We start from the raw sequence: 25131 nt of genomic DNA on the forward strand, positions 1-25131 counted from the left end.
GAAACTTCTGTATCAATGGACCCAGTATGAAAGTCTCTAGAAGAGAGGAAGTCTTAGAAAAGACAAAGAACTCTGATGGGACACAGCTTATTTAGGAACCAATAGGAAATTTGTGCTGATGGGGACCTAAATGAGATGGGAACCTCATGTCCCTTACCATTTCGGACATGAGGCAAAACTGAAAAATGAGGTTATCTTCCACATCTGTTACCTTCTCCTTCTCAGAATACAGATTTCACCGACTTTTGTTTATCACGGGGGGAACCATTTTTCATGATGATCATACCAATAATGACACCATCAAACTCTCACTGACTGAGGAATCTCTGTGTGCCAGGTGCTACACTAGTGACATGTCTATTTCCAAGCCCTCATAGGAAACTTTGAAGGAAATTAGTATTAACCCTATTTTACATTTGAGGCAACTGGAGCTCAGAGGTCACAGCGCTACTGTGCCGCACAATGGGAAAACTGGCACTGCTTTTGATCACAATAAGCAGCTTGCTCTTCCTAAAGATATGAAAAACAAATTATCCGAATGGAAACAAAGAGAAAGAAAATGACCTGTCTAAATATTTGAAATTACATGTCTCTCTCTCTCTCTCTTTTTTTAAACAAAACCACCATAAACTTCACCTCATATAAAATGCTCTGTCAAGACTCGAAGTAATAACTGTGTGGTGACATTTCAGCAGCAAAAAGGATGAACTCAAAAGGTCAGGTCAATCCAATCCTCACTGATGACAGCCACAGCCAGGCTGCTAATTAATGCTTGGGACACAATGTTGATTTTTTTTTCTTTTCTTTACAACTAAATACCATACATCTAGCAACAGGAGAGACTTTTCATTAGAAAAAATAGCCCTAATATTACCTTAGATTATTATGACCAGAAGAAAGAAACTATAAATCTACATTAGAGGACAAAAATACTTTCTATGTGATGTTACTTTCTTAAGTAGAAGGGACAGTGTGAGAAAGAACTGACTTCATCCAAAGGTGTCAATTTTAAAAGCATGGAAGGTAGTCACTTTTAATGAGCATTAGGCAAATTGAACTGCTGTTAAGCGGCCCTCTCCTACTATTATTTTCAGTAGACATGAGGATGGAGAAATAAGCTGCTTGAACTTTTTCTCCTCGGAGAGGGTGGCTCACATGGTAAGCTCTGTACCTGCTCTTCTTACATCACCTCTGGATCTCAGCAGGTGCCCGAATCCTTCAGGAGACTCTCCAAGTTGCCTTGTATTTCGCAAGGAACGTAAATTTTTATTCTCTAAAATTTGTTTATAAGCTTTAGGAGAAAAAAACTTTTAAAACTGAAGAATTCTTCCAAATACCTCCCTACCCAACGTTATGGAAGCTGGTTTTAGTGACGGTTGATGCTTGTAGCATACAGTTTTCAAATATTTTCAATATTACCCTTGGTTAAAAAGATAAATTTTTATATAATAGTATGTATGATATAGTAACTACCTGATAATTGGTAGCTATTAATATTGTTTATTGGAAAACCAACGAACTTGGATTCTGAAAAAACAAAAACCTACTTCTCTAAGTTTTTTAACATAAGGATAGGTGTGAGAGGTATGCAGCTACAGCCTTCCGAGAGAGGATCGTGGAGAACCAACATCTGAGCCTGTGTTTAACATGTTAGCTTGTTTAATTCACATCTCCAGTCTACTGCACAGCATCAAATACCCTTGCTCAAAACCATGAGCATATGGCATTGAGTCTTGCACTGAATAGTCTGGGGCGTGGAATCAATGACATTTAAAAGCACTGGTGAAGATGAAGTCTGACAAAATAGAAATATGACAAGAACTTTCCAGAACTGAAGCAATTTCTAAATCAATAGCTAAACCTAATCAATATCTTTTTAACTCCCTGGCATCATCCATGTGCTTTTTAAAATCAATTCTCCTCTTAATTATAACAATAGTCAAAAATTCAATTGTATCTTTCCCTTCCTGTGTTATTGAAATAATCTTGAAGTTAAGTTGGGTGAACAGACCACAGTCTGACGATACCAGAGGAAAATGCCCCCTGTGCACTGAGTTACTGAGGTCCCCAGAGCATCTAGAAGTGACAGTTTGGAAGAAAAGCCCTGACACTGGAGCACAGAGCCTCAGCACTTCCCAGTGTAAAGTCCGGACAAGCAATGCTTCCAAGAGGGACTCAGTCTAGCAGGACCTATTTCTTGATTTCTTGTTTACCCGACAGGACTTGGGTCAACTCTATATCTTTAAATGGAAGATAGATCATTTTTCTTGAGTCATTCTTAATTTGTATTTTCCATCACTATCCTGCCCTATTATTTATTTTTCTACTCTATTAATAAACCATAGATTTGATAGATGACCTTCTCTTTTGCCTGTAAAATGACCTAGCACACCAAGAGAAAGAAATATAACCTTTATTTCTCTAGTTATCTTACCTAGGCAGTGTAATTTTGGGGAATAGGGAAACTGGTTTTCTTCTTTGTGCAGATTCTTTGAAGGCTGTAGTAAATAGTGCCCTGACTGAAATTCTTTGGAGACATTTTAATTGCATTTCATAAATAAACTTTTCACCCTCCATGGGTATTCTGAATTACATTTTCCTGGGCATAACACTATGCTCTCAGGAGCATTACACTATCCAATTCACCACGGTGCACACCACACTCATTCCTGTTTGTGATGTGGCGTGGATATGGTTTCACAGAGCAGGGTAGGAGCAGGTTCCCAGGCAGACGGATGGGTCTCCACCCTTGTACAAAATACATCCTCCGTGTGCCTCTTGTTAAAAGAGCCAGCACCAGACCTGATTGTGAGCAAGTGGTTGTACACATAGGAATCTTTATATATTCATGGATTTGTAAAATGGGATTTCAATCCCTCATCAGGCCATAACCAACCTACAAAACTAATATTGTAAGAAATATGTAGACACAACCAACACAATTATCATCCTTCCATTTATCATCTACAGGTTGGTCTCTAATTGAAGGCACACCCCTAGCAACCACAGGTAGAGCATCATATTAATAGTTTTGATTATTTGTGAATTCTACAACCTATTTGCCATGAATGGGAGAGTATTAGGAAGAATCAAGGCACCCTTTGTGGAGAAGCAAGTCTGTGGCTACATGATAGTTTTCTCTGTATCATAAAATCAGGTCTCTGGGTATCTTCCTTACTCAACAAACTGCACACCTAAAAAGGAGGATTTATTATATGTAAATTATACCTCAACAAACATGATTTTTAATTTAAAAATAGTCACAGGGATGGACAGTATAGCATAGAGAATATATTCAATAATATTGTAATAACTATGTATTATGTTAGCTGTGTACTAGACTTATCAGGATGATCAATTCATAAGGTATATAAAATGTCTAATCACTATATTGTACACCTGAAACTAATATAATATTTTCAAATGTGATTGAAAAATAAATTTGAAAAATAAATATATTTTTAAAAGAAAAAGAAAACTAGAGAGAATGGAATTGCATTGTCAAAGGAACAAAGGCTATTTGAACCTGGGGAGCCATGACAGATGTAGAGGCGATTTGGCCCAAGTGAAGCATGGATGAGAAGGGAGAAATGGTACCATGAGATGAGCATGGCTGTGGCAGTGGGGCAGGTGGTGGGTGAGAGGGAGGTGGCACTCACCACTGCTCCCTCCACTGGTTCCTCAGCCCTGGTGTCCAGTCCAGGGTCCAACCCAACAGCAGGTGTTACAGCAGCAGGTGGCTCCTCTTTCGGCTCTGTGAGTGGAGCCTGTTCAGATTCAGCCTTTGATTATTTGTTTCCAGGATTAGAAGAAAAAGATTCAACATATGAATAGAGCATTACAGTATATCGGACAATTAAGCTTTTCTTCATCATCCTACAGGCAACTAGCTTCATTAAATCTGTGTAGAAAAAAAGCTCCACATTTGTCATCATGGGCTTTTACAGAGCTGGAAAGTCTAGAAATGAACTATAAGCTTCTCTTTTACCATCATCAAGCACTGTCATTTCCCTTGAAATTAGGTCAAGACTTATTACAATTTTGGCTAGGGGAGGAGAGGGAACGAAAGGGGAAAGGAGCAGAAGGGACGAGAGGGGAGGGGAAGGAAGGGAAGGGAAAGGAGAAGGAAGGAAGGAAAGAAAGGAAGAGGGAAGATCCTAGGAGCTCCCACCATTTCCAGCTGGAAGGAGTGAGGAAGAGCTCACAGGAAGGACAGTCCTGAGAATTCCCAATTCTACTGATATACATGACACCAAAAAAATTGAGGGTCATTCCAATATTCAGGTCAAAATGCATTCATCTGCACAGGGCAGAATTCTCCGTGCTATGAATTAAGACTCTTTTAATTGCTTGGACAATACTGAGGTCTTTTCATCCCACTGTGACCCGTAAGCATAGATCATTCTGATTCTAGTTACATGCTGAGTCAAGCCCCTGGAATGTCTTAGCTCCAAACTTTTTTCAGTTTTAAAATCAGCAATATTAAATAACAACAGGCCATTTAAAACACCAGGGTCAATCAATGCATGTTACCATGGCTACTGAAAAAAAAGTTACCTCTTTTTCTATTTTGATTAATACAAATAAACATATTTATTTAGCATGACTATTTCACTAAATGGATGACCAATAGAAGGCATGTTAAGATCCTTTTACATCAGAAATTTTAAACGGTAAAAGAGTTTAAAAGTGTTTTCTTAGAGGAGAAAGAAGTCCCCAATAAATACTTGGGAGAAATCAGTAACTTCTGTCAGACTCTTACCATAAGCAATTAAAAGCCACCTCTAGTTCTGTGTGTCCATCTAAGCTGCTGTACACGACAAGGGCCATAGGGAAAGGATAGAGAACTTATGCTGACATTATAAAGTGAATAATGAATACCCTAATGTTGGACGTATATATAAAATATTTGTCTTGTAGCCCCCACCAAATTCTCCATTGTGACTCACGTCCTTCTCTTTAAAGGGCAGAATGAAATGGACACGTTGGTAGATACGCGTGCAAAAATTTGATATTTTTATGGGCTTTTATAACCTTTAAGAGGTGCTGTGATACAATTTTTAAGAAAAAAAATGAGATAAAATTCACTCTAATATATTCTCAGGAGTTCGCTATGGGAAAAGATTTTATGATTATTGTTCAAGAGGATTATCTTCATAATAGAACAAGTTTTTATAGCAGTGAACAGATACTGCAAGCTCGCAGGGTATGAGCTTACCATTTTGGAAGTCAAGGTAATTTTCTACGACAGCCTAGTATCAAATGACCTACACAAAGGAGGACTGCAAGGGTAATCTGACCAAGCACCAAGAAATCCATATGCAGGTGACTGACCCTGTGAGCTGTTGCTATGAGACGGAGGAAGTCTGAGGCTAGCTGAGGAGCCAAGAGAAGTTTTAAACGGTAAGTCAAAGGCATACATCACTGTACATTAGCAAAAGTAAAGATAGCTTACAATGAAAGAAACTATTTTTATGAGAATCTGGGTTTCTTGGAAGTGCTAAGAAATTTTGAGGTTTTATATAACGCAAGAATTAAGTGGGGTGATGTCATAAATGAGTCGAATCCCATTTGCTTGCCGAAATCAGACAATGCAATAGAGACACAGTATGAAGAGGAGGTAGGATAAGTTATGTCCCCATAAGTCACTCCATTTTCCCCTATGTTATAACATCACACCAAATGTTACAATATATCATTGCCACTTAACTTAAATTCTGGGGGAGATAAATATAACTCACTGAATGATGAGTAAGGATGAAACATGACAGCACGACTGTACATACAATCAGCTCCTTAAATTTGGAAGTAGAAGTCGCCCTTCCATTCCTTCTAAGATACTATAAAATTGTAATTATTTTGTCAAGATAGAAAGAAAAACAAAGATAAATTGTGAATGACATCTCATGGAAAGATCTAAAATAGTCCTGTCAGAATTGTGCCCTGCTTCAACCACTCTTTTTCTATAAATGCCTCCTCTGACAAACATTGCAAATGGGTTGGTACCTTGCCATACCCATTTATGAGTACTGGTAATGATTTCCTACTGTTTGCTGGAGTAGTGATCATTATATCGGTGGCAGCAGGATGTCACAATGGTTTAACTCAGAGACTCAGAAATGGAATTCTTCGTTTAGAACAAAACAAGTAGTGTCAACTTGGCCTACACTTTCCAGTATCCTCTATGATTAGATGAAAAGCAAGTCAATCAGAGGAGATGGATCCAGAGAGTGGGCCTAAGGATCTAGTCATATTCCAATATGACATTAGCCTTGTAGTCCTGCTTCTCCAGTCTTGGGAGAGCTAATCTGGTGAGAAATGCAAAGGGCCATGGGGGCAACTCCAAGCCCTGAGCAAGGCTGCCAGACTCCAAAGGTTTAAATCTGCACTCAGGGAATGTGCTGTGACGCTATGGAATGTGATCTAGGAAGCTGGCTAACAACTCCAACCTCTACCTCACTGAGAACAGTCAACGGACAGAGGTTGGCAAACTGTCCTGCTCCTGGGATCATCCTACATAATCACAACTCACCAGGAGACAGATGTTCACTATGATTCCCTCGATCCCCACACGGAAAGCCAATGCCAGAGCAGATGCAGTGCTGGGCATGATGAAGCTAAGTTCCCCAATGGAAAGAGGTGCAAGATGTCTGCTTCAGAGACTACATACCAAGAGAAAGGAAGGACAGACAATGGAAGTGCCTAGAACCAGTTATGGGGGCTGGAGAGAAGTTCAGAGGAACTTTAAAACACTGGATTCTATGCCTGGACTTTTGCATCAAAATAAGAGGTGTGAGTTTAATTATGACCCATTGTCTTTCTTTTATACCTGTATTTCTCCATTTATCTTCACCCATTCACAACTGACAATTTAAAATCTCAGCATCCAGCATCAGTATAACCCTTATTCCATCATTACCCAGGCTGAGACTCATCAATGAACATGAAACATGTGTCTCTCTTGCTCCATTATTAATACCAATATTAATTTTTACTTAAAACATTTATATCTTTATTTGAAGGTCACACAGACTCCACCTTTCACTTGGTTACCCAAAAGGCAAAAATACGACCATCTATTACAAGGTATTAGAAACACACTTACCTTTGAAAAATATCAAATTAACCTTTAAGACAAATTTCCCAGAATTCCTTACTTAAAAATGTAATCATCCAAAAAGAAAAAAACGTTCTACTTAAAAGCAATTCTACACTTCCAATGTAAAAGCCAGGAGCTCAGATAATTATACACCATTCCCATGGGAAAACCAGTGAGCTATGAATAACCCTTGTGCACTAATCCTCAAAGAGCCAAAATCCTCTGTAGTGTATCACTGACAAGCTCACAAGTGACATCACACAAGGTCTCTTAATACAACTTTGCTAGTAAGCTGCTGCTAGAAAGGTTTCCCATGATAAATACAACATCTATCTTATAGGAATGTCTTCTAACATCAAGGGTAACTGCTTTCTCCTGACTCTCTAGCTAAGCTCTTCTCTCATCTCATCTCTCATCAAAGTAGGAATCACACCTCTACTATGTGTTATTTCTTTCTGCAACTCACAGAAAAGATAGGAGAAGATAAGAAATGGGGTAGCTTCTGTAATAGTTCAAGAAAAAGCAAGGATCTATTTTGAAGCATGAATTATCGCTGCAATTTGATTTTCAATCCTGTAGCTTAAGTTATAGCCACATGGAAACAGCTAGATCCTTGATGGATTTACTGTGTTCTACCGAAGCCCACAATTAGGAGACTTTGGTTTTGGCTGTTATCACTGTGCCTTTATACATAGAAACAAGCACATTCAAAGTCACATTGAGATTTGTCAGAAGCTTTCCTTCCTATTTTCTAGAAAAGAGGGGGCTGCAGAAACTGCATGCTGGACATTCAAGCTCTGGATAACCTAGAATCATCAACCTTAGGACATTCTGCAGTAACTATCAACTTCTCAAAAACACAAATAAAAACTGACTTACCAAGTTACCGATCATATTCTGGTCTGTCTGCATCATGAATAATGAAGTGTCCTGGGGCTGAAAATCGGGGAGAAAATAGAAGATTAAAAAATACAAGTTTCCTGCTAATTTGCTAAAAAAGCAACAACAAAAATACCATTTAAATTAACTCCCATTAATTGTGTCAATAAATATAACGTTTTTTAAAATCTCCCTATATTCTAATCAGAAAAGCAAAAAAAAGAATGCAAAAGTTATTTTTAACAGTAGTTATTTTAAGTATAAATCTGAGCTAGAAGAATATTGAGGATACGATGAGGGACATTAAGTAAATAGTGCCTTCAGAGGGTATTTTTGGTCTGCAGCTTCTCTTCTGGACATCTACAATGAATTAGAATTTAGTGGCTCTAAGCTACAAATTTAAGCTTTTTAAATGTTGGAAACTCAATCTTACTATCTCACCTATGTGTGACTTAATACAGTTTAATTATGAGCCGTAACTTAAAAATTTTATGCAATATATTCTTGACCTAATAACCTAAAATCAAGCTGGAGGAATCCAAGGGAACAATGATCTTTAGGTAATATTCATCTCTCATTATATTGGTAGCCAGTCTTACACCATGAGGCAGGAGATCAGAAGACTCTTTCATAGGAAATCTAACCAGATCAAGAAAAAAAGTACCTACAAAATTTGACATCAAGGGCTCTCCAACGAAAAGATAAACTAGTGATGTTTGGTTAAAGATGGTAGATTGAAATCACCTCTGTAATCTCCAGAATTCAGAATTCAAACTAAACAACAATAAGGGGAGTTTTACAAAGCAAAATTTTAACACATAGACCCATAAGTGAAGAAACATAAAAAGGAAAAAAAAAAGAGCAATGAAATTTTGAAATTGAAAAGCAGAGAAATGAGCAATGAGTAACTTGCTGGATCCAAAAATATCTGCATTCTAAGAGTATATAAGAAATGCTAAAAAGCAACACGATTTTATTACTCAGAACTCCTAATGGATCAACAATTAGAAACATGGGAACCACGGGAAATGGAAGTTAGGATTGTGCTAAAGACAGGAAACTGGTTGAAAGTCTATTAAAAAGTAATTAGAATTTGAGGTACTCTCATCTATCTGAAAACCAAGCAATATCCCTTCCTACCCTAGTACAAGACTTGAGATTATTTCCATAGAGACTGAAACAGAGGGTCTCTGGACTGGGGACACACAGGCATATCAGGGATGTAGCAGGGTTAAGGGAGAATTTACAAAATAAAGTGGAGAACATTGTCCCCTCTCCCTCCAACCTCTAACTTCTTCCCCATTCACCTCCCATTACACTGGTAGCCAGGCTTGCACACCTCAGACAGCTGACCAGAAGAGTTTTCCCAGAGAAATTTCACCAGCTCAGGAAAAGACAAATGCCTAAAGAATCTGACATCAGGGCCTCCTGAACATGAAAACTGAGCCAGAAAATCCTAGAACAATGCCCATAGTCAATGAGCTCAACCTGCCTCCGCAAGTTTCCTGACAGCTTTTTGGTGTCTCATTCTTAAGTATGAGTGAACAGCCAAGACCACCAGCCATTTAAGAAAAGTCTCAAATCTCAAAACAAACAAACAAACAAACAAACAACAAAAAAAAAACTGAATAGTAAAAAACAAAACAGACAAAAAACGAAGACTTTTCAAGGGAAAAAATCTTCAAAAATTATTATTAATACCCTCAGAGATACAATGAAAGATGTATCCCTGATGTAAGAAGAAGATTCTATTAAAAACAAGTATTTGGTAAACAAAAAAAAAAAGTCTCTTGGAAATTAGAAATATATATATAGAAGTGAAAATATTTTAGAAGCGTTGGAAACTAGAGAAAGATGTCAGAGAAAAGGAAATAGCAAAGAAAACAAATCATTAGAGGTTCAGGAAGCCAACATACGAAAAAGAAAAGTGTTACAAGATGAGAGAACAAAGAAAATAAAAGAGAAATCATCAAAAAAAAAAAAATCCCCAACTGAAAAACAAATTTTTAGATTAAGAGCCTAGGAAAAATTTTTAGATTAAAAGAGCCTAGAGACTGCATTGCTGTAAAATTTCACAAACACTGGGGGAAAATAAAATTTTACAAACTTCCAGAGAGAAAGAAAAAAAAAGAGAGTGGTATATAAAGGGCAGAAAGAAAGAGAAAAAAAAGTTTCTCACAAAATATGAAGAATCAAAATGATACTTTCTCAGTAGCAACATTAGGAGGTTGAATTAAGTGGAATAATTTCTTCAAAATTCTAAGGGAAACAATTTACAACTTCCAATATGATATTGAAACTAACAGTCCATTATGTGTATAGATAAAGGCATTTTCAGGTGCATAACACACATTTTTTTCGGTAAGCTCCTAAAGAATGTGCTTTAATTTGTAGGTGAGGATGTGTTTTAATTTGTGGAATCACACCATAAGTAAGGAAAATTTATGTCCAGAATAGAGCGATTGACATGAGAGCGCGGTGAAAGCATTTCCCGGGACTGACTTCATGGGAGAGCCTGTGGCAGCAGCTGTGCCGTAGCCAGTCCCCTTTAGGCTGGAGCAGTCCGAAAGGACAGACAGCCAAGTTCTAGTTCTTCAAGATGAAACTGACTGAATATTTGTTTTCCAACAAAATGAGGAAAGATTTGTATACTACAGAGTATGTGATTGAATTAGTGATAAGTATCTGGAAAACTAAGCAAACCAACCAACCAACAAGACCCTACCATTATTTCCTCAAAGGAAAACAAAACGTTGGCATAAAAGGAAATAAATATACACTTCATGATTTGGGTACTGATGGCTATGACGGAACTATGTCAGAAAGGCAGGAAGCAGAAGACGGGGTGAACGGGGAAGGTAGGAGGTCGTAAGTGCTTTAAGTCCTCACCTTCCCGAGAGATGAGTCAACAGATGATGCTTTAGAAATCAAAAAGGAGCATTAAAAGAAAGTCATGCACACATGTCGGGGTGAAACCAGAGAATCTGTTAAAAGAAGTAAAAGCATTTGCCTCTCAAAAACAGGAAATGGAGGGGTATGTGATGGTCTGAAGATTTTAAATAAAACACCCTTACAAAATTTTATACTCTTTAATTTTGTGCATTTATAACTGATAAAAATACACATTTTAGAAATGAGAAGTGAATAACAATTCTTATGACCCAAATTTTCTTATGACCCTAAGTTTTAAGCAGATGGAAAAGACGCTTTACCATCTCTGTGTGTGTATCTGTATTTGGGTGTGGGTGTGTGAGTGGTTTCTATCTTTTTATAGGTAACATGAGGGAAAGGAATCAAACTTTCCAATTGAGAAATTCTAAACATTAAAATTTGAAATTGTTCATGTCTAATATTTTAAGACAAAGCATTCATCACAGAAAAGCTTTTGCTGGAAGTCTCCGTTCAGAGGTTTTTTAGAACTTACTCCATGAGTTTGTAGCCATGTGATCTGCCTTTTACCTGGGTTACAACTGTCCATCTGTTGGGACACATACAATGAATGGAACAGTCCATCTTGTTGCTCCTCCTCCACAGACTTACAAGGAAAATAATGCCTTATTGGCCAGAGCCAACCTGATTTCTGATCTTTCAATGGCTCCTTTCTGGAGAACCACTGAAGAGGAACGGTTTTGTGTAGTACAAGTCTTATCTGAATCTTTAGAAAAATGCTCCTAAAACGTCTCATATTTTCTAAAGACCAGTTTCATTAATTCAAAACAAATCTCTCTCCTCTTTTCCAACAGCTGAATTTAGTGGATCTCTCAGATCAGGACAGCTGAAGAAGCAGCAGAAGGCAGAAGCCGACGGAATAGCCAATAATATTAACAATGACTAACTACAGTCACGGAGGGCTTAGCACACGCTGCTGGGCATACCTCATTTAATATTCACAACAACCCTACAATGTCAATACTGTTAATATCACTGTCTCCACTACTGAATTTGTAAGTAGTTTTGTGTTGACACACTTAATCATTATGCCATACCAGTGACACAGAGGTCCTTATTTTAAAAATTTGCATCATTCTCAACAGGTGAATTTTGCCAGCAAATCAATTTCTTACCTGGGTGAATCCATTAAATGAACCACCAGAAGCCTAAATAGGAATGGAAAGCAGAGTACATTATTATTTTTTTTTACCAATTTTTGTAGGATCAGTGAACGTCCATTATGCAGGTTGGAAAGTAAAGACTACCACAAATTTTAAAATAATACAAAAGGGTGCGGTGCATGAAAGTGCTTAGGAAATGCAAAAGGCCATACTGTATTATTTTAAATAGGCTGACAAAAAAACAACATGGACTATATTTTACAATTACTGCTGGTGAGTGCCTCAGTGCTAACCAAAACCCACTTTTTCGATAATGAGATGATTCCGGAGAAATAGCTCTTTTCTGCAGCTATTGATAGAATCTAGAAGAAGCATTTCCAGTATTTCTCTAACGCATTATTTTGTTAGATTTTTTGATGAACACCTATTATGAGATTCTACAGTTTTAGTGGACCTGGGTAGAAACATGTCATGTGTTTTTATTGGGGTAACTACTTAAGAACAGTAGTTACCCCAATAAAAGCACATGACATGTTTCTACCAAGTCTGTTCTATATATATATTTAGTACTTGAACAGTAAAAATGAAAGTAGAAAAAATAAACACAGTAAATGGATGGTAAAATAGACTCTCACTAGTTCCCAACATAATCATCCTTGTGTGTGTGTTTGTGTGTGTTGTGTTTTGTTTGTTTGTTTTGTTTTGTTTTTTTGTCAACCTATTTGTGTTGGTTTGCACAGATTTCGAGAGGTAAGAAGTACAGGAACAACAATCTGTCAAGGAGATGAGGCAGGCCTCAGAAAAGATAGTGATGGATAATGAAGTGGGTAGGAAACATGAGGAAAAACAGAACCTACAGAAATTGTTGACTAGTCTATACTACATATGGGGTATGTACCTCTTCTTTACCAGCCTCTAATTCTTGGTACAACAATCCATATCTCTGGTTAGCAAGTTCATCTTCAGATAAATCTGAGTTGTTGATGCCATTGTCTTGGGGACTAGCAGAGCTTTCGGTGCTAGCATTCTGGGAGGTTCCCAGAACCAATGCTCTAACTGTCTCTTGGCTTTCTTCCCAGCAGCTATCAGTGGCTTTTCCCTCACATACATCTGCCAGTAAGTCCACCTCCAGCCCTTTCTTGCTTGCAACTATATCTAAATGTTCCCAGCAATGATCTAAGCATACCATATCTCTGATAGGCCAATGGTTAATAGAATCAAGCCAACCGGCAAATCCACTAGCTTGGCCATCTGGTATACCAGAGAATTCCAATGTATCCCTATGACTCATTGCTGCATCCCAGCTTGGCTGTAAGATTCGACCTGGATCTGCTCCCCAAGAGTCTGTTTTTGCAATTCCTGGCAAGTTGATGGTATGATTACAGTTCCCAGTCACTGTACTCTCAGATACCTCTATTAATGAATCTTATGCCTTACACAAACCCGTCTCTTCTGTTTGTTTCCAAAGAATAATAAAGACCTGTCCTAGACTGAGCTGTCACTTCATGTTTTATGGATAAAAGAACAGTCTAATTTTCATTCTTGTCACCTCCAGGAGCACGTAACACAGACTGACACGGAATCTCTTCATCATGGACTCTGCCCTGTGCTTCGTGACATATTATATCATAGTTTGGAGGGTTAATTAAAAATTTTTTAATGTTTTTTCTAGTTAAATCCCACCCCTCAGGGCTGGCATCTTGAATATTAGATACAGAGTTAGTCTGGAGAGGCCGATTCAAAATATCTGCGTGATTGCCAAGGTTAGCTCCAAAGCCCTCTACAATTTCACAATTGTTTATCACTACTTGAATCCCGTCATCTAGCCCTTTGTCTTTGTCACTAAATTCACATGCCATGTCTACTCTTTCCCTGTCTTTTTCTAATAGGCCCATTATCTTGAAATACTTTTCATCAGTCTTCACACTTTCCTTCCACCTAACTATTAGATCTTTCCTAGTTTCCACTTCATTAATTTTTAAGGTCTTCTGGTCTTGCTTTCCTATTGTCTTAAGATCAACTATCCTGTTTCCTGTACTTTCACACACTGTCTCTTCTAATTCCTCTGTACCTTCTAGTGTATTGATATCAATAGCTCCAGTGTCTACCTTTTCACATGTCTCCACACCTGCCCGCATAGAATCTTCTACCTTCTGTTTCTTTTCCTCTTCTTCTGACTTTTTAACATCTTCTTGACTTTCTTTGACCAGGCCACCAGTTTCCATGGCTGGCATCTCTGAATCAGGTAAGTCATAAGGCAGCTCCATTTCCATATAAGCCGCAGTGGCAAGTTCAGCCTGAGGCACAGGCTTTGGGGACAGGAGTGTATTTCCACATGGAGGGGCGGGCCCCGGGACACGCTCACCCTGTTCAGCTACAGTGTGCCCGTCAGCAGAAGGAAGCATCCCGGTGGGTAGTCCCATGTCTTGCTCTGCTTCAGAGAGACACGCAGAGTCTTCCTGAGACCCACCGTGGGTAATTTCCTGGCTGACACTGTCTGTGCTAGCATCAGGGCCCCAAATAAATACACCTAGATCAATCTGAGATCTTTGAATTTCTTCGGCCAACCCACTGTCTGGAGTTTCCTCCATGATCAGGTTACACAGGGAAAGACTTTTTGAAGAGTCAGTCTTTAGAGTATGCAGAACAGCAAAAGAAAAAAAAAACAAACATAAGATAAAATAGATCATGGTGAGAGTTGATGAGAAACACAAAGCTCTTCAGTTGGGTGACATCAGTTAAACAAAACTAGAGAGCATTTCAATGAAATGGATTAAGGTTAAATCTGTGATAAGCAATGCCATGAGAGAAAAAAAAGCTCATTTTAGGTAATATACCATGTATGTCATACATATTAAATACAAAAGAAAAATAATCCAGAATTTTCTGGATATTTACCTACCGGCTGTACCAAATCAGTGTTTGTCTGTATGAGTAAAAAGAATAAATAATAAAAATGACAAGGCAAGAGAAGAAAATTCACTAGCATATTAAAATCCCATGCTATCCAGAGTCAGCTTGCTGCTAAAGGTTGTGGCTTTCACTGGTCTGAGATTAAATTTTACCACTTGTTTGTGATAGGAATGAGTTTTGTTCCAATACTGTTTAAGACTACACAATTGAAACATAAAGAGGCTGTCATTTTCTAGTATCGACAAGAATGTTTTATGGCTGTTAAAACATTCTGCTTCAGCAGACTCTGAAATGCAAAGTTTCAAATAAATGAGCAAGCCTGACAGTAAGCACTGGGAGCCACAGACTTCCACAGTATCATCTGCTCTGACAGCATCGGGCAAGTTGTCTCTAAACTCAGCCTGAACTTGGTTCTGCCTCTGACGTGGATTGTGGACGGAGGGTGGTCTGATACCAAGCACTCTGACTACCTGGAGGGTTCTCCTCAGCCTCCCCCCAACACCCTCTCAAGCCTAGAAGCTTTGCCTGGATATAAAGAAACAACACTGGGTAGCTGTTATTGTGTCCAGGGAGCTATTGTTTTGTAATCGTGTTACTGTTACCACTCCTAGCAGATTTGTCCTCTAAAATAGTCATTGTTCCTTCCAGATGGTACCTCCACCCTCACCATATCCTTCCCAGCGAGGGAAGAAAAAACGTGGTATAGCTCCAACTGAAGATATGAAATACTGGAATAACAAAAAATTAGCACTGTCCTCTTAATCTCCAAAAGAATTAACTCAAAATTGAGGCTAGAAATCAAATGGCCTGAACATTAATCCATGCATCCCTTTTTGCGAATATACAAGTCAAACGAGCTCACTATAAAAGATGTTTTCAATCAACATTTTTTTAGCTCTTCTCTTGAGAGCGTTCCGTGATGCTTCAAGGACCCTGTGCTGTGCAGTGTAAACCTGCTTCTGTGGCAGGGAAGGGGACAGTCATCATTTTCCTTATAGGAAAGAAAGTAGCAATATGACTTCAGAAAACTACAGGCTCCTAGATCTACCAAACTTTCCTGTTGCTGTCTCACTAAAAAAGAAAACATGCAACTCAAGTTGGCTTAAGACCATGTGACCAAGGCTGTGCTAAGACGGGGGACACAAAGCACCTACCCCAAAGTAGGGGAGCCTCTACTTGGGTGCAGCCAGTTTCCTAATTTCACAGCACATATGCTCTCACCACAAAGCTCTGTTGTGTCTTTTTCCTAACTCTAAATTCTGGAAGTACTCCTACTCGCATGTCTGATTAGCTGAATAATCACATTACAGTAATATCTACCTTTTATTGATACATACCAGGTATTGAGCTAAATACTCTACAAATATTATTTCACTGAATCATCACACAACCCTCTGCAATAGGTGTCACTACCCTTATTTTATAGATGATAAAAACTAAGGCTTGAAGAGTTTTAGAAAATGATCAGTCATATTGCTATAAGAAGCAGAGTCTGGACTGAAATCCAGGGCTGTCTGGCTCTAAAGCTCAAATTCTTAAGATTCACTGAAAATTATAATAATGATTTAAAAAAGGTTCCCTGGGCAGAGGGCCCATCCCTTACATTTTCTCATCCATGCTTTTCTTGTAGTCTACTTGAGAGCAATAACACATGTGCATGTCGTTCACTACCACATTTCCTCTAACCACCAATGATCACAGGAGAAGCATAAAGGGGCACAGTGCCAAACTCTTGCTCATCCAGGAGTCTGAAGCACCGACACTCTCTGTTTCTAGGTGCTGGTAATACCTGGGACCATCAGGGAGCTGATGGTTATTCTAGAGGACTATATTATTATCAAAAACATTTGGGTCTTCTTGCTATCACAGATGAAATGAAATACAACAAGCTTACAAATTTCTAGGGCTGCAGATACATCAAACCACGGAGTTCTTAGTACTCTTACCGTCCATAGGTCCCAGGGCAACGTCTGAAAACAAACAGGCAAACAAAAATACTGTTAGTATATAAATCCCAAGCACATAAAAATACTGAGATGATAAAAGTTCTTGAAATAAAATCATAAACATTTTTGAAACATTTACTACAGCACTGATCGATAGAACTTTCTTTGGTGATAAAAATGTTCCATAACTGTGCTGTCTAATATGGTAGCCACTAGTCACATTGAGAACTTGAAATGTGCTGGTATAAGAGAATCAAATTTTTCATTTTACATAACTTTATGTCAAATATGTTAAATTTAAATAGCTAAGTGTGGTTAGTGGCTACCATATTGGATAGCACAGGTCTAACCAATGTGCCTTTTGCTATAAAAGTGGAAAAGTATATCTGAATCATGATGAATGAGTTTACTTTCACACACACACACACACACACACACACACACACACACACACACTCAAATAAAGTAAACCAGGTGTCCAGATAATAGAGTTTATCAATCTTTGAGGAAATGTAGATTCTAAGCATTGCTAATGCTATTTCTTCCCCACACCAAATTGAAGAAGGATGCATAATGACAAGTTTGATGGTAAATGAACCCCAGAAAAGTAGCTCTTCGGTATGTTGAATTAGATAACATGCAGCTCAATTAACTGGCAATCATGGAAATTAGTAGGATGCCCTCCAAGATATATGGATAACTTACACTTACTACTGGCATTTTAATTATAAAGACTATTGATCCTGGGGAATGAATCCAGATGGTTCAAAAATGACTTTCCCTGTGTGTGGAGACCTCTCTTTCTTCTTTGTCCATGACTGAGAATCACTGCTAAGCCACATTCTTTTCTGCCATGTCTTTGTGACTAGAACTGATCCATGATTATGCACTTGTTCAGAATCAGTACATGTGAACAGCAAATTAGACAGCCTGGCACCATCTGAAGAATATGACAGCTTCCAGATGGGCCCATAGATGTCTCATTTGGATTCTGTACTACAAAATGTGGGCCCTGTGGTTCTGACTGAAGCCAGCTGCTGGTCTGGACCTGTTCCAACTGCACTGCCCCACCCACCCACATCTCTGTGCAGCCTGGCTGGTCTAGGGTTAGTAGGCACCGGAAGAATGACTAAGAAAGGAGAGCAGAACAGCTCCACTGAAAGTCAGTTATTTATACTTGGATTCCTTCGCATCTAAGCTGTATTTTCTGATTATCCAGGTAGTTTATGTTTCCTTGCTTCACAGCCCCATAAGAATCACAGCTCCTAAAAGCTACTACACACCCCCACATAACGCAGACAGCAGCAGTATTTTTTCCAAAGGAAGGCAGCAATGGAAAACGTCGTGTTTATTGATCCTCAGGCTCGTGAAAGGATGTGTTAGCACGTATGCACGCTGCAAAGATCACAAGGTGAGGTGCTCCGCTAGCAAGAACATCAATTTAAAACACAGGATCAGGTGATGGGTGAGGTAGATTGCTCTGAGTGAAGGAGGAAGAGGGCCAGCAGAAGCAAATGGTTCTGTTCTCTTGGTTATCTCAGCCTAAGATGTCTTAGCAAAAGACGAGGATGTGATTAGAGCTGGATAGCAGACAACTCTGCAGTGCGGTGACTCAATTATGGCCACTGAGAAGCCAGAGCAGTTTGTTACCTGGCCCGAGGAAGAACATGGGGGCACAAGCAGCTTTTCCTAACTGCAGTAATGTTTTTCTTCAGAACTCAAGTTTCTGAAGATTTAACCAAAGTTACTTTTTCTTTTTAATTCTGAAAGATTGAGTCCTAAATCCACACAAAGTTCCGTGATGTACGGATTAATTTAATCATGAATTGATATAAAAGAGGTTTCTCTCGATTCAAACAGCAGACGGAAATGCTGAGGACTCCCACCCACTGGTCGCACAGCATCCACTGCGCAACTGGCTTCTGCCCCTACAGCAACGAGTGAATAAGGCGGAGGAAGTCTGGACTTCTGCGGGCTGTCTGCGTGACAGTGCTGAGAAGGAAGTATCCCGAAAGGAATGTACACCCATTTTCTGCTTTCCTTGGTTACCAAGGCAGAACCCTGAAACCTGCTGACAATTATTACGTTAACACTTCCTAAAGTATGTTTTAGAGAATATTCCAATGAATGTTAAGAAAGTTTCATTAAAAGCGGTTTGTCTAGTCAAACAAATTTGAGAAACTCTAAATTAAACAAATCTAAACAAATTTTTCTTTAAATCACAGGACTTGTTGGAGCCTTTAATATTCTAATGCACATGATGAATCTCCTAAAAGGGAATTAATAGAAGTTTCTGAAACATTCATCTAAGAGCCCCATTTTTTTCAAAACACCTTTAAGGTTAGTGTTTGATCTACTTAATTTTCTGCTTTATTGACATCTCAGACTTTTATTGCTCCTATATTACAACAGGGAGGCCCTCAGAACACCAGTCATCTGGAACAAAGCATGAATTAAGGAGAAGCTTTATTTATTGAGGTTCATATTGATCTGTTTGTTCCCCAGTGGCTTACTGTAAGGTATCAAGAAGGCTTAAAGACCAGAAATTTGAGCTGGGTCTCAATTCCTAAGACGAGTTTTACAATAAACCTTCATTAATTAATTTGAAGTATATTCTAGCATCTTTGGATTTGCCCAAATTTAAATGATGAGGCCCCAACCACATCAAAAATACTGACATAAATGATTTCTGTTTGGCCAAATTTTGAGTTAACTTCTTTCCACAAACACAGACAATTGTAAGTTAACTATATTGCAGAGGACTCAACCACAGGTTCTCACAGCATCTCCATCAGCATCCCTCTGATGGAGAATGCTATCACAGTAACTACTGAAATTGGAAAAGTATTGGGAGTGAGGGAGTGATGAGCAAGGATGCGTTTGGATAAGTAAGGCTAACTCTGCATCGAGATATCAAGATCAAATGAGGACGTTTCTGCAATGTGGAGGAGAACATCAAGTTCAAAACTATCAATACTGAAAAACATTTCTTTTGGGGTATAATCTCATGGTGATTTCAAACATGTGTTAATTTGCAAAGTATGAGGGAGGAAAGTAGAGAAAACAGTAAGAAGATTAGACCCAAAGCCCAAAGAAAAAGCTTTATTTAGAGAAGACAGAAAATGTATTATCTAAACCTGAATACTTTTGAGTGCAAGACGGGGGTACTATTAATAAGTACTATTAGCTCCATGATTCCTGGGCAAACTGGAATGGACGGTTATTCCAGCTCTATGGACAGGGAATGCTAATGGTAGGGGGAGCTTTAGAATAATTGATAATGATAAGGTCCTCTTTCTACCCTTCCCTCCCATTAAGAAATATTTGTCAACCAAAACGAAAAGTAGATAGTCATTTGAAAGGGAGAGGGGTTACTGAAAATGCATCTGTTGCGTTACTGAGCTTATTAACATGTGTGAATATCATCTTCAAACATAAAAACCACCTGATACCTGAGACATGGGTGAGTGGGTCACTCCAGCAGAACCTGCAGAGGCTACCTCAGGCTTGAAAGGGTCAAAGTCCAGATCCAATAAAGTCTCCTCTTTCTTCACCTCAGGGACTTCATTCTGTTAAAACAAAACATGTATGATCTTGAATCTGATAAGACTTCATGATATAATCCATGCATAATCCTCTAATTTCAGTCGATACCCACAAAGCAGGCTTTGATAGCTTACCATTTAGGTGGCTCATCATGTGTTCTCAGAGTTGCTAACTAAATGGGATGAGAGGGGAAACACTAATTCCGGCCAAGTATAACCCAAGACCCACAGGAATGTGGTCCAGATTTCAGTTCCTGTCCTTTGTCCAGCTTCAAGTCCAGCCAACAATGTTTGAGAGATGTATCCTGATGCCATCAAAACCTATGGAATTTCCTTCTCTGCTACTTCAGAAATCTCAGATCAAAGACAGATGACCAGATGGATACAATGGGCCAAGGCTTTGACCCATTATAGTGACCCACTGCTGTGATGTCCCCTGTGAAGCTAAATCTAAAAATAAAGGGATCATTGTCTACTGTGACCACATCCCACCTGTCTCATCCTCTCAGAGGTACCCTGCCCCTGCATTTCGTTATTATATAATCCATTCTTTATCCATAACTGTTTGTCTCAACTGTGTGCATGAGGGAAGGAGAGAAAGAGAACCATGTCTGCCAACATTCACTACAAAATGAGCTCCTACCCCAATAACATTCTTGGATTAGAAAGAAATTTAGTCAAGTAAGACATAGAATGAAAGTCCTGCTATAATAATAGCAAAAAAATTTATAATCTAAACATTAGCATTTGTTCATTTAATATGGTACTGTGATATAGGAAAAACAATTGGGGCTTAACCCAAGCTCAAGTCATGCAGTAAGGGCCAAAACTGAAATAAAGTCCCCCAAAACTATACCCCAGTGAGGAGAACTGGTGTCAGTTTTCACACAATTCAAGTTACGTGTATTTGGTATTTGATAGAAGCTTCAATTTTGACCTGTTATCTAAAAACTGAAAGGTCACAATGATGGATGAAGTATTATGTAAGAACACATGTTTAGAAAAAGATTTTAAAGAACAGTTCTTAATTAGTATTAGTCACAAACTAAAATTTTTAAACTTGAAAATGTATGGAAAGCTTGGGGGCATAACAGATAATACTTTTTTAGTATACTCATACTCACTGTAGAAGGGAATCTGCACATATGTCATAATATTGGTCTTGAATTATCTGTTTTGCAGTATGATTACTCCTCACATATACTTTTTAAATCTCACAAGGATAACGCTTTTCTGAGATCCCTCTTTCTTTAATAACTACAATCACAAAACTGTTAACTGATTCCCTTGGCTTCTATTCAAAGTTTGTTTTTCACTCATTTTTATATTAGTACAAATCATATTTATAATATTGTGAAAAGACTTGTATAACACTTAGAACGAGCTAAGCACTTTGTACACTGAACATTAACCCATGTAAATGCACTTTGTTGCAGACTAACGATGACAACACTATCACTGTCTTTAAAGAATGACTTTAATATTTTTCTAACTGCATTTTATCTGCCTTGTCTAATCTTTCCAAAAAATGAGGGGCAGATAGCATCATTGCCTCATGTGGGGATGAGGAGACTGGGCTAAAAGAGGCTCTCTCCTGCCCTGAGTCTCTCTGCTCCACTGCAGGCAGGCAGGGCTGCAGTCAAATAACTCTGACTCCAGCACTCTCCCAGGCTGCTGCCAAGACCCGGTCCCACATCTCTCAAACATGGGCCCTGAGGACTTGCTGAGGAATTCTCCATGCTCTGCAAGTCCTCTGTGAAAATGTAGTCTGTACAAATATGTCCATTAGTCCCTTATGACCTAATGGATCCCTGAAGGAAACTTAAATGGAAAGTTAGAGCTCATGGAGGAAAAGCGGCATTAGACTATAATGGGCTTACTGAGACTTTTGAGATAAATTTGAGTGTGCACCCCAATTTTGCCAATTGCTAGTGTCTCTCTCTGGGCAATTAATTCATCTTCATTGAGCCTCCATTTCTTCATGCATACAATGAGAATAATAATACCCAGCAAGATTTGCATGAGTGATAAAGATAATAAATGCACTGTACATAATATATAGGAGATACTCAAAATGGAAATGGAAGCTAATGTTGTTAATTATTAGTAGTAATTATTAATTACTAGTTGTTAATTATTAGTAGTAATTATGCATATCTAAAATTACCGTCATCAAATATCCATAATACCAGTTTCACTGTTTTCAAAATGTGTAACTGGCTTCTTCAGGCTCAATGTCTATTTGGTTTTGTTCCCTTAATCTTGAGAGTTATCCTTTAAGGCACTCATATCAAAGAGTAATTTGATAGAAGTACACAAAGAGCACAAAGGGATTGTCTGTTTATGGAGTGTTCTATAAAAGGGCAGACAAGCACTCATAAATCTCTACACGACGAAGCACAGTGACATGTAATTACCTTTACATAACAAAAGAAAACAAATCTTTTCTCATTCCTTACACCTACATCACCGTCAGGGTAGATCAGATGTGGTCTTAATATTCTTAAGCTTTTGTTTTACCATCAAAAGTTTAGTGGTTACCAGAGGGTAAGGGGGTGGGGGGAGGGAGATGGGGGTAAGGGGGATCAAATATATGGTGATGGAAGGAGAACTGACTCTGGGTGGTGAACACACAATGGGATTTATTGATGATGTAATACGGAATTGTACACCTGAAATTATGTAATTTCATTAACAATTGTCACCCCAATAAATAAATTTAAAAAAAAAAGAGAAATTCTTAAAAGTGGTCAGAGACAAAAAGACGTCACTTACAGAGAAGCAACATAAGAATAACAGCAGATTTATTACCATAAATAATGCAAGCAAAAAGATGGTGGAGCAATATCTTTGAAGAAACTGTCAACCTAGAATTTTGTGCCTCTTGAAAATATTTTTTAAAAAAACAAAAATGGGATAAAGATTTTTTTTCAGACATACAAAAGCAGAAATAATTCATTACCATCAGATTAGCACTGCAACTATTATGCAAAGACTTTTTTTTTTTTTCAGGTAGAAGAAATGATACCAGATGGAAATATGGATCTACACAAAGGAATGAAAAGCACCCAAAATGGTAATGTAATAAGTAAGTATACATGCCTTTTCTTATTAGTTAAGTCTCCTTAAAAGATAATTGACTGCTTAAACAAAAAAGATTAACGTGAAGTTTATGCTATACATAAAAGTAAAATCCTTTACAAAAATAACATAAAAACCAGAAGGAAAGACTTGGACTTTGGATTAAAATAAAAAACTTCTACTGTTCAAAAAGTACTAAGAAAATGGCAAGTCAAGAGACACACTGAGAGTAAACATTGCAAATCATATACATATATATGGTAAAAGACTTGTATCCAGAATATACAAAGAACTCTCAAACCTCAATTAAATATACAAACAAATAAATGAAGAAAGATTTTTAACAGACACCAATGTCCTCCAGACTGATCCATGTTGTTGCAGATGGCAGAATTTACTTCTTTTTTTAAGGCTGAAAAATTTCCATTGTGTATATATATATCACATTTTCTTTATCTATTTATGTGACAGACACTTAGATTGTTTCCATAATTTGGCTATTGTGAATAATGCTGCAATGAACATGGGAGTGCATGTATCTCTTCAAGATATCGATTTCATTTCCTTTGGATACTAACCCAGAAATGGGATTGCTAGATGATATGGTAATTCTATTTTTAACCTTTTGAGAAACCTACGTGCTGTTTGCATAATAGTTGTATCAAATTACATTCCCACCAACAGTGTACAAGGATTCCCTTTTCTCCACATTCTCACCAATACACTTACCTTTTGTCCTTTTGATAAAAGCCATGCTAACAAGTGATAGCTCGTTATGGTTTTGAGTTGCATTTCCCTGAGGGTTACTGGTGCTGAGCAACTTTTCATATGCCTGTTGGCAACGTGTACGTGTTCTTTGGTGAAATGCCCCTTCAGGTCCTTTGCCCATTTTTTTAATGCAGTTATTTGTTTTTTTTACTGTTGAGTTGTTATGAGTTTCTTACATATTTTGGGTATTCACCCTTTATCAGATATATAGTCTGCAAATATTTTCTCTCCATTTCCTAGAAAGAAGATTAGGGTTCGCCTGGAGATGGTATAGTATGTGGAGAAAAAGGGATTACAAAAAGCCACAAAGGAACTTTTCGGGAGGACAAATATATTAACGATATTGATTCTGGTAATGCTTTCATGACGGTATACATATTTCAAAACTTATAAAAATGTATACTTTAAATATTTACAGTTGGTTCTATATCAATTATACCTCAATAAAGCTAATTAACACAAGAAAATATCCTAACAATAGGAGATTGGTTAAACCTCCTATGGTACATCCTCATAATTCAGTGCTCTGCTGCTATTTAAAATGATGAAATATATATTAAATTGACATGAAAATATATATGTAATGTTTGTAGTAAAAAAATTGCAGTTACAAAACTGACAAAAAAAAGATCAAATTTCCAAAAATATAGATTTCAGTTTCTATTTAAAAAGAAAAATAATGTGGCATTATACAAACTAAATTCATAAGAGTCTTTTTTTACTGAGAAATAGAATTATACTTTTTACTTTTTGTTTCTCTGTAATTCACTATTTTAAAATATTAACCATGCATTATTTGGGATATTATTTTTATAAGCATATCAGGTAACAGTGATTTAAACTTATAG

At 37.8% G+C, this 25131-nt stretch overlaps 1 protein-coding gene across 1 annotated transcript in view; it reads right to left on the reverse strand.

Moving 5' to 3' along the window:
* AMPH (amphiphysin) overlaps window positions 1–25131 on the reverse strand; it is a 237470-nt gene that overhangs the window by 21579 nt on the left and 190760 nt on the right. The window contains exons 12-17 of the mRNA XM_081080325.1: window positions 20342–20458; window positions 16890–16913; window positions 14933–14956; window positions 12043–12075; window positions 7979–8035; window positions 3660–3782 (exon numbers count right to left, since the gene is read on the reverse strand). Of these exons, the coding sequence (XP_080936451.1) occupies window positions 3660–3782; window positions 7979–8035; window positions 12043–12075; window positions 14933–14956; window positions 16890–16913; window positions 20342–20458 (378 nt within the window). The remainder of the gene's footprint in view (window positions 1–3659; window positions 3783–7978; window positions 8036–12042; window positions 12076–14932; window positions 14957–16889; window positions 16914–20341; window positions 20459–25131) is intronic.

This window comes from Rhinolophus hipposideros (assembly GCF_964194185.1).
Source record: "Rhinolophus hipposideros genome assembly, chromosome: 18".
In the NCBI taxonomy this organism is placed as follows: Eukaryota; Metazoa; Chordata; class Mammalia; order Chiroptera; family Rhinolophidae; genus Rhinolophus; species Rhinolophus hipposideros.